At 44.0% G+C, this 12,862-nt stretch overlaps 1 protein-coding gene and 1 long non-coding RNA gene across 7 annotated transcripts in view; one reads left to right on the top strand and one right to left on the bottom strand.

Moving 5' to 3' along the window:
- KLHL38 (kelch like family member 38) overlaps nucleotides 1–12,862 on the top strand; it is a 29,003-nt gene that overhangs the window by 5,139 nt on the left and 11,002 nt on the right. For 3 of the 6 annotated variants that reach the window (XM_039715474.1, XM_039715472.1, XM_039715473.1), the window contains one exon: nucleotides 6–1,756. In XM_039715474.1, the coding sequence (XP_039571408.1) occupies nucleotides 6–292 (287 nt within the window). In that variant the 3' untranslated portion in view covers nucleotides 293–1,756. Of the gene's footprint in view, nucleotides 1–5; nucleotides 1,757–4,727; nucleotides 4,832–6,049; nucleotides 8,100–12,862 lie in introns of those variants that run through there. The other 3 variants (XR_005628182.1, XR_005628183.1, XR_005628184.1) reach the window with 2 other exon arrangements.
- On the bottom strand, nucleotides 1,907–12,527 carry LOC120505191. The gene is made up of 4 exons (XR_005628185.1): nucleotides 12,218–12,527; nucleotides 11,574–11,692; nucleotides 4,718–4,821; nucleotides 1,907–4,024 (listed from the first exon to the last, which is right to left on the bottom strand). It is a non-coding gene; the product is annotated as an uncharacterized LOC120505191 (long non-coding RNA).

Genomic DNA, 12,862 nt, shown 5'->3' with positions numbered 1-12,862 from the left:
TTCAGGGTACACCCGGAGAATAATTGCTTATGATACAAAAGGCAACAAGTTTGTTAAATGTGCAGACATGAAGGACAGACGAATGCACCATGGGGCCACTGTCATCAAGAACAAGCTGTATGTCACAGGAGGACGATGTCTCACCTCAGACAATGTCATCAAGGACCTGGATTCCTTGGACTGCTATGATCCAGAGACTGACACATGGACACCAAAGGGAAAACTGCCGCACAAACTCTTTGACCATGGGTGCCTGACACTCCAGTGTGTCCCCTGTTCTAACCTTCTCTAACCGACTCTTGGTACTTCTTGACTTTTTGTGCTTTTCTTCCCAGAAAGAACCCACCTCACTCTTCAGAGAGCACGTGGGGAATCTTCATGGGGTCACACAAAGTCCTGACCTTGAAGGCACCAGCAACATTAGTCCTTCCAGACCCTGTGCCAGAAAGGCCATGGGCTTTGCTCACATTCTATTCACCTGGCTGATATTGCATGTGGTGCTGCTGAGTCCTGTCTGGAGGCCTTACCCAGCATCTCAAGAGGAAACAGGGAAAAGAACCCAGTGTTGGATTTGTCCTTGTACAGACTTTAAAAGTGAAGGGGGATGCTGCTATCTCCAGGGAAAGTAAGATCTTTGCTGTCATGCAGACTCAGCTGTGTGCCACAGCCCTGTGCTGCTCATTGCTGACCAAGCTTTCCATTTCCAGTGGTGGCAGTGTTTAGAATAGGAAGCCCCAAGCTCCAGTCTTGTAGCTAGCCCAGGAGCAGCTGCCTGAGTTCACTGTGGTATTCAGATCATAAAAAATAAAATTTTCATGTTCCTATCAGCTAATTAGAAATTGGCAAAAGACTGATGCTTTGATCTGAACTCTCATATTGCAACAAGAAGCAGATTTGACTTTTCTGAGCTAACACTCTTCCACAGTGCAAGGAAGATTTTTGTTCCATCTGCCTGCCCTCTGAAGAATCAGGAGAAGACACGATGGAAATTAAGATTGTCTGCACCTTCTTTTTCAAGGGATCTTATTTTGCAGGGATCTTCCTTCTTTGGCATGAGGAATAGCAGTGGACTTAGTCAGGATGACTTTGGCTGATGGAGTTCCTGAAATGTAGAATAGCAGAGAGGACACATTGAGGAAAGGGATGTAAAAGAGAAGAGGTATTTTGGAGGAACAATTTCTTTTTCCCTTTCTCCTCTCTCCAAACCACTGGAAAAAAGCCCATGAGACAAAGCCAGTGACAGGAAGCCAGCTTTCCAAGAAGAACAACTCTAAATCTGCCACTTGGCAAAACAGCTCTGCTCCACCAATATTTTCGTGGGGTTCTGCTACTAAGTGCATACTTTTAAAGGGAGGGGATTAATCATCAGACACTGAACAGGCTGTGAACTGCTGTTAGGTCACCAGGCTTGGTAAGACTGCTGAGATAGCAAGGAGCTTTACAGATGACCACTATCCAGAAAGGCTGGCAGAAACAACACCCCATCTTCTTCATATTTGAAAAAAAGTGGAACTTTTCAAAAGGTACAGGATGGCACAAGGAAACCGTGCTCAACCTTCCTCTTCACAAAAGACTGCACAGCCATGTGGTCACCAGCACATTGCAGAAAACCAGCTCCAGACACTAAGATCCCCTCCCATAAATTGAGCAGAAGAGTGACAGAAATAGTTAACAAAGTGGAGGGCTGGAAGGAAGTATTTAGCATCAACTGCTGGTTTAACAATGGAAAATAAAAGGGCTATTATTGTTTGCATGAGCTTTGTGTTCAGGAGTCCCCATTTTTCCCTCCCTTTGTTGATAAAGGGAATTGTTTTTGCATCAGTGGGTATTGCCAAGGTTTCCTTCTAAGGACCTGAGTAAACCTGTGAAAAATGAGTGGGAACTCAAACTTCTCTCCCAGCTCAGAAGCCTTTGGCTAGATTTCTGTTCTGTCTTTCAGTCTATATCATCATCTGCTCCCTGTGCAGAGCAGAACGAAATCATGGCATTTGCCAAATTGAGCTGGAGCAGTGATTCATCCTGTTTCCTCACAGACCAGCTCCAGCTCTCTGGAGAAAGAAGCCTTGTCATGGCCAATTATGGAAAGTCTGCCCCAGGGAGATGTTTATTCCTAACCCTGCAGTGCTGCCTTCCCAAACTCCATCCTGTTGTGACCCCACTCAGCTCCAAACTCCAGGAGACGCCAGTTGCTGCCATGCATTTTAGCTGACACATATTCCTGCCAGGCTCGTGACTGTACCCAAAACTGAGGGGAAAAAAAAGTTGACTTGGGGCCATAATCCCATGTTTGCAAACCATTGCCTCAGTCATAGGTTTATGCTTAGAAGCAAACAGACTTTTTTAATTCCCGTATCATATAACTAGTGATTTTTCTCTGTGTTCATGTGAGACCAAGCAGTACCTTGCATAGCTGGGCAGGAAATGGGGAGTGCAAAAAGGAGCAGGGTTGTGGCAGGATTGAACACAGCATCTTTCCACCATCTCTTGGGGAGCCCTCACTTGACCCCCAGGTCCTTGGAAATGCCAAGGGCTACGGGAAGCTCTGCTCTGGCTGCAACCTTGTGCTCCTTTCCTTCACAAACCTCTCACCTCATGCCCATAATTCAGGGAATTTGGGATTGCTGGGCAGTAAATTCAAAGCCTGTTTTCTAATAGGCTTTTGTCTTGTGGTGAATTTGGATGCAAACTCTGACAAAACTTTTGGGACCCTTTGAAGAATAGGAGTTGAAATCAGAAAACAGTGTTGAGCTTTCCAAGACAGATGAGGGATAGCAAAGTTGCTCAGTCATTTGTAGGGAGCAGCACACACAGCTCCAGGATGGGATACTCAGCTCTGAGTGGGCGTGATGAGGAGAAGGGATGTTGCCTTTCTGATCAGGTGCTGAGCACCACCTGGCCCTCCTAGACCAGTACCTAATACCATCCCCACTGCTCTGCAGTTGTAAAAGCACTCCTAGCAAGGGTTGGCCAAGGTGCCTCTTTCTCCATTGCCAGGAGATTATTTTTTGGAGCAGGATCTGCAAGGTTGTTACTACCTGATTCACTTTTACATGCTTTTTCAGAGGTCTGATCATCTAAATATTTGAGTACTCACCTAGATAGGAATCCCCCATGGGAGAGCAGCAAGGTTCTTCACAATGCAGTGATGGCCCCATGAAAAGGTGGGAATTTGTTGCTCTTCATTTCATAACCATGGAAGCCATGGAAAAGAGGCTTTTTAAAAAGATTTCTTCTTGCAACTTCTAGAAGGGTTAAGCACCTGCCACATTTTTTTCAAATTAGGGAGTGTTCTAAAACTTCATCATCTCCAAGGCCTTGTCCTCAGGTGCCCTGACACAGTCACTAGGCCAAGGAAACCATAGGACCACGTGGCTGAAACCAGTCTCTTCCGTGGTTCAGTGAGTTACCCAGTCCCTCATGGTACTTGTCCAAAACACTGAAAATCTGCCATGAGCTGCTGTGATCCCTCCCCAAGTAACAAACTTGAGGTGTTATTGGCCTCAGAGCTTTTAATACTGTCTTCTTTGTGCTGTACCTTCTGCCACAGAGATAAAGGGCAATCGATTGACCCTTTTAGATTCCATATATTTTTTACATCTTTAGAGTTTATTAGGATGTTTCAAAGTCTGTAGACTAAACAAACCCAGCCCTTTCAATCTTTCCTCATAAGTCATGTTTTCTAGACCTCTGATCATTTTTGTTGCTCTCCTCTGGACAATTTTCAGTTTGTCTGTTGGTGGTTTTTTTATTTATTTAAGTGCAAGGCCATGGTTCAGCCTTGCAGTGCTGAGAAGGGCAATAAACCCTTTCAGCATCTTACCTACAGCATTCCTGGTCTCAGAGCCCAGAAGGATTTTGCTTTTCACAGCAGCAGCACTGACTGGGGTTCAGCTGTCGTCGCAGTTAAGGAATGTTTGCAAGTTTGGGCAAGGTCACATGGAAAGACTGCAGGATATCCAGAATCTCCCGGGTTTATTCTCTAACTCCATCTTTGCTTTGGCTCATCAGGATCCCAAGTCTGAACCTGTCGAAAACAATGTCCCTCAATGGCTTCAACAAGGGACATGACCCTAGTTATTGTGTTCACAGCTGGGTTTTTCACTAATTCTCTTAATTTTAACAGCAAATATTTAATGGTTGAGTCATCTTTTTATTTTTTTTTTTAGTACTAGGGGAAAAGTTTTAGGGAAAAAAATAAAAGGAAGGGAGGAGATTGCATTTTCTTTTCAACTTTCTTCCCCTTGCCTTGCTGCAAACCCAGAGCTGAGTTCTGCTACACAGGGAGCCTGTGGCAGCAACTTTGCTTTGATCTCAGCAAAGAGTCGTAGGTTAAGCCTGTGTTTTTTCACTGTAACCATTTATCAAACAATGCAGTCCTTTCCATGGGCAGCCTTTTTCTTCTGCAATAATATGTTTATAATTATAATGCATTTCCTGCTTCTTTCTGATTAAACACACCTGACAAAGTAGGAAAGATGTCAATGCATAAATAAATGGGCACACCAAGTTCATTGCTTTGTCAGTCCTTTTTTTCCAAATGCCAAGGAGTTCATTGCGAGGTGAATCCTCTAGTTGAGAAGGAAACAACTGGGTAGAGCATATATGAATAGCATACAGGGTAATTTATCCCTGGCATTGTTCCTTAGCCTGACCTGAGAGCCATTAATAATTGACAGCAGCAAAAACAATCCCTTTTTAAAAATATAAACATCCATACTTTTTTCCAGCTGCTTGAAAGCTCCTCCCGCAGAAGTTGAAGTCATATTCTCCATGGCACAATGAGCATGAATTCCTCAGTGCAAGGTTGCACCTGCAAAGGAGCTGAGATCTGGTAATTAGTGATCTGCTAATGATGTTTTCAGTGTCTAAATTCAATGAGTTTGAATCCAAATGAAGCACAGCAGAGTTCTTATGGACAAACTGATGTCTCAGGCTGCTGGTGCCACCAATGTCCACAGGGCTCCTCCGGGTTTGCGTCGGAGCCCTGAGACATTGATCTGGCCTCTTCTGTTTATTGATGTTTCCAAAATAGTAGCAGAGTAGCGAGGAGCCCGACTGCTCTGTCACTCGGCAAGTCACCCACTGGCTCCAGCTGCTGCCTGTCACTTCTCTCCCCAGAGCTCTTTGTTTGCCTGCACTTCTTTCATGCTGCAAGAACCCTTTCCCAGAAAAGCAAGCAGCAGCACATCTCGAGCAGCCCTGGGCCAACAGGCACATGTCTCGTGGCTGCTTTAAAGACAAGGCATCCCCACAGCTGCTGGAGACTTTTGCCTTAAGAGTCAGGGGTGAGCCATGAGGTAAAACCCTGCTGAAGGTGTGAAAAGGCAGAAGAATCCGGTCCACTTCTCAGGAGATGCTTGTAACCATCCTCCTGTACCTAAACTTCCCATGTCTAGTTCTCTGAAGTTTGTTTCTTGATCAGGTTGTGCCTTCTGATGAATAAGCCATGTCCCACCACCCCTCCCTAAAGCAGGCATGCTGGGACAAGGACAAAGGCATGTCTGCTTCCCCAGGTCCCCCATTGCCACATCTGTAATGACATCCCCTGAGTTTTGCCCTGGTGTTGGCACATCGTTGAGTTTTCTCTTTGCTCTTGGATGCCTTCCTAGGCTCTGCAGTTGCCCTGAACCAATGTTTGGATGTGGCAATGACTGCCCAGAGCACCAGGAAGTGACACCAAGGACTCTCAAGTCCAAATTTTCGAATTGATGGGATGCTTCTGGTCTGGAAAATCAGCCCAAAGGAATCTGAGCCTTAGAGCTGAACCCTGGCACCTCTCTGTAAGACCTGGGAGACTCTAGGGGAATGTGTTCAGCCCCGGGGAGCAGAGAACAAACTTAATGGAGAGTGCTGCAATGTGAAACTTGGCTACAAAGCTGCAGTGCTGGGAAAGGGCAGTGTTTTATCCAGATCAGCAGCAAGCCCTGGAATTAATAGGCTTGATTAAACTATTTTGATGTGCATGGTATGTGAAGATAAGGGCCCAATTCCCTAGGGTTTCCAGTGAAAATCAGATGTTAAGATAACAGTACGTGACATTCTCTGACAGGACTAAGGAACACTGCTGGAAGACAAGTACAGACCAAGGGGCAAAAGAGGCACTTCTTCAGAGAGCAAAGTTACCATGAACTTGCTGGATCTGTTTCAATGCTGAAATGACGTGGACCCTGGCACCAGGCAGATCGAAAGCAAGGGAACTGTGCCTGCTTTGTGTTGTTATGACACATATATTTCCCTGAAAATGACATTAAAATTTACCAGAGGCTCAAACATTGTTCTGTTTATCTATTCCCTGGGTAGGATCTTAGAGGCAGCCCGAGCACTGCAGAATGTAGCCTCTGTGAAGTAAACTTGGCCTCTGGCATGAGGACCATCAGCAAATGTGAAATGGGAAGCCAGCACGTCAGGGCATACATGACTGTGTCCCACAGCCTCCTGTCAGGGCTACATCCCTTGGAGACACACAGAGGGGTGAGCCACGGGAGGAACTCCCTGCCGTGCCCTGAGGTTTGCCAGAGAGGGAGCAGATGGCACAGAATGATTCCTCCCCATCGCATTGACCCTGGCTTCGTCCTGTGCAGAAACATGGAAAGGCTCCTCGTCACCCAGGCTGTGTCAACAATGCCTCAGGGTGCTTCGGGCCACATTTCAGCCCTGGCACTCCCTTGCAGTGGAACTTGCAGCTGAATTAATTAATTAATTAATTCACAGTGTGGACTAATCCATGTGTGTGCACGTAGAGCCATGGCATCCAACAGAGAAGACTCCCAGAAACTTAACTGAGTGCCACTCAAGCCTTGACCAAGGAGGAAAGCAGGGCGATCCTATGGATGTTCTTCAAGATGCTGTGATATTTAATGGCTAATTCAGACCTTTTTAAATTAAGGAGGTCTTTGGGCTTGGCAGGTTCTGACTGAAGGCTTCTGGCTGAGAGATCCTGTTTACAGCCTACAAGAGCTGTCTGCTCATAATAACTTGAAAGAAATGTCAGTAAATAGAGCTTGTTTCTTCTTCCAGGGGGCTCTGAAAATTTTTTCAGGGGAAAAGTAGCAATACACAATGAAAGAAGGGTTGCAGGCAAACTGAACTACAAATGGCAGGGAAGCCAAAAGCATGTTTGCCCTTCCAACCTTGCGCATATGTTTTTTATGGCATGAAATGTGACAGGCACAGTTGATCACAGATATCAAGCTGAGAGTCTGTTATTTGTGATGGCAGCATAAAATACACAGGCCCTCACTCCAAAGAGCTTGAGAAGAGAAATTGGGAGCTGAGGACACAGATGGCCCTCAGAGCACCATCAGCTGGACTTTCAAAGCAGCCAGCTTGTTTATTAGGCAAGAGCAACACCTTATGCCATAACCTGGGTAACTGAAGTAGAAGTGAAATAAAATAAAATAAAATAAAATAAAATAAAATAAAATAAAATAAAATAAAATAAAATAAAATAAAATAAAATAAAATAAAATAAGATATAAAATAAAATTCAGCTCTTCCATGTGTCTTTCTGGTCCACAGATCAGCACACAAATAAGATCAAATAAATACCAAGGCCCAGGACTTTCTGGAAACTTGGGCAAAGCTGGCTGCACCAACCTTTCTATCCCCAGGTGCCTCATAGCCAGAAGGGAACCATTACCCTTCACCTAGAAGAATTCCCTTCACTTAAGAAGAGTTTTTTCCTCTGATTTTCCCTTCTAAGATTTTTCCCTTCCCAGGAAAAGTAGCAGAAGGGGTGGGACAACTCCAGGAATGGGCACACACCTGGGAAATTGGATCCCTTCTGCTTTTAAAAACAAGTGATTTATAGAGTAAGGACTGAACATTCAGACAGCTCAGGAAACTCTGATTTCCAGGAACAAGCTATAAAAGCCATTTAGATTGTCTGAAAATACTTTGACATTTCCCTTTCACATTTCCAAAGTAATTTCAAAGGTAATAGGTAGTGCAGTCCAATCTTCCTAGGACTGCCACCAGTGAAGGGAAATGCAGCTGGGAAAATGGATCAATAGGAATTTGCCTTTATCATATTTGTTTTCTAGAACACATTTTCCTCTACAGATTTGGTGCTGGACTATTGCTAATGCATGGATTTTCATGTAAGTACAACATACCAATTTGTTTCTGCAGTATGTTGGTGAGCTCAGCTTGATGAGGAGAAAATCCCTGCCCAGGTTTTAGTAGAAACCTTCAGCCACACTGATACTGCCAGGCTCAGTGGGATAGGCACTTGCAAACAGCATGAGTCATTTGCCCTGGAGCTGTAGGAGCAGAAAAGATCTGGAGATCTAGATCAAATTGGTGAATCTGCAGCAGCTGACACAATTTAAGAAGTTAAGCCTATTTATAGACAAATGAGGGTAATTTTCATAGCTGAAGGGATTGTATTTTTTTTTTCAATAAACTAATAATAAATTCTAGGGAGGAGAATACTGAGATCTTTACTCAGATAACACTTTAGAGATGAGAGGAAGCTTGTCCAAGACGAGGATGAAGGAGCCAGTAACTCAAGAGAGCATTGTCCTCTCCATGGATTAAGTTTTGCTTTCAGGACAGTACAAAGCATCCCTGTGGAGCCAGATCTTGAGCTCCCTGCCTGGTGCATAGGTGGGACCCACACAAGTGCATTTGAAGAGGGAAACAGGGAGACACAGAATAGATTTGCATCTGCCAGGAAACAAATAGCTTATTTTCAGAGGCATTTTTGTTATCACTTCTTGTCTTACTTCTTCTTTAGTGAAATATAATGTTTATTATTAAAAGGGAACAGCATTTTGCTCTTTTAGTGACATGAAATTAAGTAAACATTTTTGAACAGACAAATTGTGAACATTTAGCCTTACAGTCCTGTGGTAGATCATCCCCCTTCTCATTCTGGTCATGTCATTTGCCTGTAGATGATGTCTCACGGCAGAATCAGTTCAAAGCTACTTCAAATTTTGCCTAAAGTCTGACTTGAGGAAACCCTCTTGGTTACCACTAATGGTGAAATGAGATTAGTTTGCTACTGGGTATCTGCTGTGCAGTTATGTGGCATCACCAGTAAGTGAGAAAGGATCTGACTTGCTGAGTGATTGTGAGTAAAACATTCTTTCTTTCATGTCTCCAATGTCACGTCATTAAAATAACAATGATACCAACCCCATAAGGGCATTTCAAACCTGCTAAAGCCTAAAAAACTCTGCCAAAGATTGCTTTTGTCCAATCCTACTGCAGCTATTTGCTCTTTAGGAACTAGCCACACCTGTAGAAACAGTGCTCTTAATTAATATAATTATGATCTTAAATGAATTCATCTTGATAAGCACAAAAACTTATGAAAAGAATATGGGACTGATTTTGATTGAGGCTACCCACCCCCCACCTCCACCCAGGGGAAAAAAAAAAAAAAAAAAAAGTAGGGGTTTTAACATTGCTTTCCATAGAAGTCAAGAATGTATTGACTATGGACTTACCGACCCATGGGAAAAACAGGACCTTATCAAAAGGACACAAACACCAGCAGGATTTGCAGGTGGATTGGGCTTATGGGCTACTGATGCTTTCACTTAAGCCAAGGCTCTCTTGCTTGGAGGCAATCTCCAAGTAAGCTTGAAGATTTGAAAATCATCCCTTTAAGGTCATCTGAAACTTTTTTCCAAATTCAGCAAAATGATGTTTGGATGTATGGAGCACTCCACACACTCAATTCCCAAGTCTGCAATTTCAGATCATGCCAAAACATAGCATTTCCATAACATGCATTTCTATATCCCAGCTCTGCAGAACCAGGTCCCTGCTTGTCTTCCTGCAAAAAATCAAGTTTCTCTGTTCTTTTAATGTTTTTACACCAGCCTTTCTGAGACGCCTTCTTATAACATCCTCTCAGCATCTGTTTTATTTTAAAAGGATAAAAATGCATTGAAGTCTCACACATTCTTGCTGCTTTCAAGCTTCTCTAATTACGTTATTTATGTGAATTCATTCCCTTTTTCTGTTAGGTTTTTTTTTTTTTAGTTTAAATTTCATATACTCAGTGGCAAAGACAGAGACCTGCAGGGTGTGTTGTTTTAAAAACCATTTTATTTTGTCTGCTCTGTGATGAAAACATCTCTGCAAATGTAGGATTGCAAAGATGTTTGGGCACCTGCCATCACTCTATTAACTTTAAGCTGATCCTAGGAACTGGCAGTACTTGACTATCCGGTTCCCAAGTAGCATTTCTGAACTGCAGGAGTCCTTCAATCTTGTCTTCCAAGTATGATTCCTTGGGTGCCTGCACTCACCACCTGTCTTGGTAAGCTCAAGTCAGCCTGAAATCTTACAGTTAACATGAGACATCTTCATTCTTTGGCCTCTGCATGTGTGTCTCAGTACAAAAGGGGACACAGTGTGAAGATGCCCAAGCTGGCAACCCAGGAGGCTCAACAGCATAAACTTTATCAGCACTTGTGCAAGTCAGAATTCCTGCTTTATGCCCCAGAGCTTGACCTGACAGGAGATTGGTCAAAGGCTTCAAAGCAGCCTTGTGGCATTGGCTGAGCCTACCAAGACTAGCATGGGGGTCCCTGGATCTCCCCGTTTTTCACGACTTCCCAAAAGCAGCTCCAGTCAGTGTGCTTCAAACAGGGCTAGCAAATCAAACAACTGCTTTTGAAAACTCTGGCCTTGGTCTTTGTGACCAGATCCTCTTGGTAACAGCACTGCCTGGAGCAAGCAAAGAGCTTTTCTTGTTTTCCTCACTCAGAATTCAAGCAAACTTTTGCTGACCTTTTCATTTTGGCCATTTGATTTCAATGGGAAATGGACTGCACAGGGAACTTGGACCTCACGCCTTGTATATTTTCTCTAATATTCTTTTATCTTCACTAAAAAACATTTACTAATATATTAAGCTAATGTTTCTCTACAGAGGGTCACACACAGTTCAGCATGCATCTTGCATCCAAAGATTTCTCCAGGTCTCTAGTGTTAAGTTTTTCTAAACAGGTCGGCTATTTACTTGCTGTTACTAAAGGGAACAAGCAGAGCCCTTCTAGTTGACATCTAAAATAATGAAAGGAAAACCATATGTAAACCATACTTTCTGGAAATAAACTAACCCTTCTACATTTACAGGGTCAGGGGAGTACGAGTGACCCCACATATCCCCATGTGACTGTCCAAGTTTCTACATAGCAGGAGAAAACAGGTCACACAGATGTAGTTACAGAAGTTGAAATGGGGATGCAGGGAAGATGAGGAAAGACTGCCAGATTTAGAGTAACAGGTGGTTCCTCTGTGGCATCCACAAGGAACGAGTGGTGCAGGGTGCTGAGAGCAACCTCTGCCGAGGCGCCTGCACAACACGGGGTGGAAAAGTGTCTGCAGGGATGGGGCACCATGGAAAATAAACAGAGGAACCTGCACATGTAGCATCAGCCCTTTCCTATAATTGGTCCTGCAAGGAACTTCAGAGAAACCCAACCCAGTGATAAAGACTGTACCGTAGGACTTTGGAAAAATGTGATTTGGGCACCTGCTGCCCAGACTATGTCTTACTACCAACAAACAGCTTGGCCACGATGCATGGATCCCAGCAAGTGCTTAAATACCTTCACAGACGTGGGTGTTGTGGTCTCAGTTCTCCTGTTTCCTTTCCATGCTGAGCAGAAAATAGCTGGTCTCTAGTTTGCACGTTGGAGAAGACAAATGCACTCAGCCGTGTCAAATGCTATTTGAAATGAGGTTTGTATTTTAGGGGCCCACTCAACTCAGAAGAAATAACCCATTCCCATTTCCAGCCCAGCAGAGGCACCTCATGTGACCCTGCAAGTTTCTGCCCAGGAGAGGACAGGTCACACAGAGACTGTGACAGAAATCCAAGCAGAGAACTGTGATTCAGAGATTATCAAACCCTGGCAGCTATGGGAGTGAACTCAGAGCAGTCAAGAAGAAAACAATTAGCACAAGGTTTGAAATAGTCTCTGGGGAAGCTCAGAAAGACTTCCCATAGGCATTTCAGTGTCTCATATGGACACTGAGCTGGGTTCTCCACCATTCCACCCCCCATGTGAGCACTGGCACGTAAAGTAACCACAAAATACTACAGTCATCATTTACCTCCAATTCATGTTATGAAGGCTGCCCAAGAGAAGGAACAGCTGTATTTTAACATACTAAGCTTACAAGATCACACTGCTGCCATGTGCCCAGGGCTTTCAAAAGGTGCAGCCAGACCCTCCCTAGTCCCACTGACCTTTTCCCATTGATGTCTAACATCAGGCCTGCCTGTAGGAGCAGAGACCAAACCAGTCCAGAGTGGCAGTTCCTTGGCAGGAACTTTGGTCACCCTTCAGTGCCACATTTAATAACTCTGGGTGGTACTTATTGGAATACATTTTCCAGCAAGTGGCATGCCAAAGCCTTGATGAAATCAGACCTTCTGTCTGATGTCAATCACCTACCCTTTGCCAGTTCAAAGTGCTATCTGTGCTGGAAAGGCAAGTCCCAAGAAGTGCTTCAGCCCTGAGCACTCAGATAAACCTGGCCTAGCAATATGCTGTAGTAGAAAGAAGTGATAATCCACAGCCTTCAACCTGTACTTCTACACTTTGTGTTGAACTACAGACTCACCAAACTACTGGAGGTACTTGCAAGTGTCTTCCTATCTGTTTTATGGGAAATCTTTCAAGGACACTGAAGCTGGAACGTGCACAGGCATGGGTATATACTGCAGGCATAGGTATCTACTAAGGGCCATCAAACTGGAAGGGCATCCACCACCTTATTTTGCAGACATTACATGGTCTTTACAGCAGATTGACCCAAACTGCTGATTACAAAAATATGAAAAATAAATTATGGTGTAGGCAAAGTTAAGCCTCAGCTCATGGCCCAAGGC

This window comes from Passer montanus, unplaced genomic scaffold, assembly GCF_014805655.1.
Source record: "Passer montanus isolate IOZ18808 unplaced genomic scaffold, ASM1480565v1 scaffold33, whole genome shotgun sequence".
In the NCBI taxonomy this organism is placed as follows: domain Eukaryota; kingdom Metazoa; phylum Chordata; class Aves; order Passeriformes; family Passeridae; genus Passer; species Passer montanus.
The sequence above is the reverse complement of the archived record's forward strand: the minus strand, read 5'-3'. Positions and strand labels throughout refer to the sequence as shown.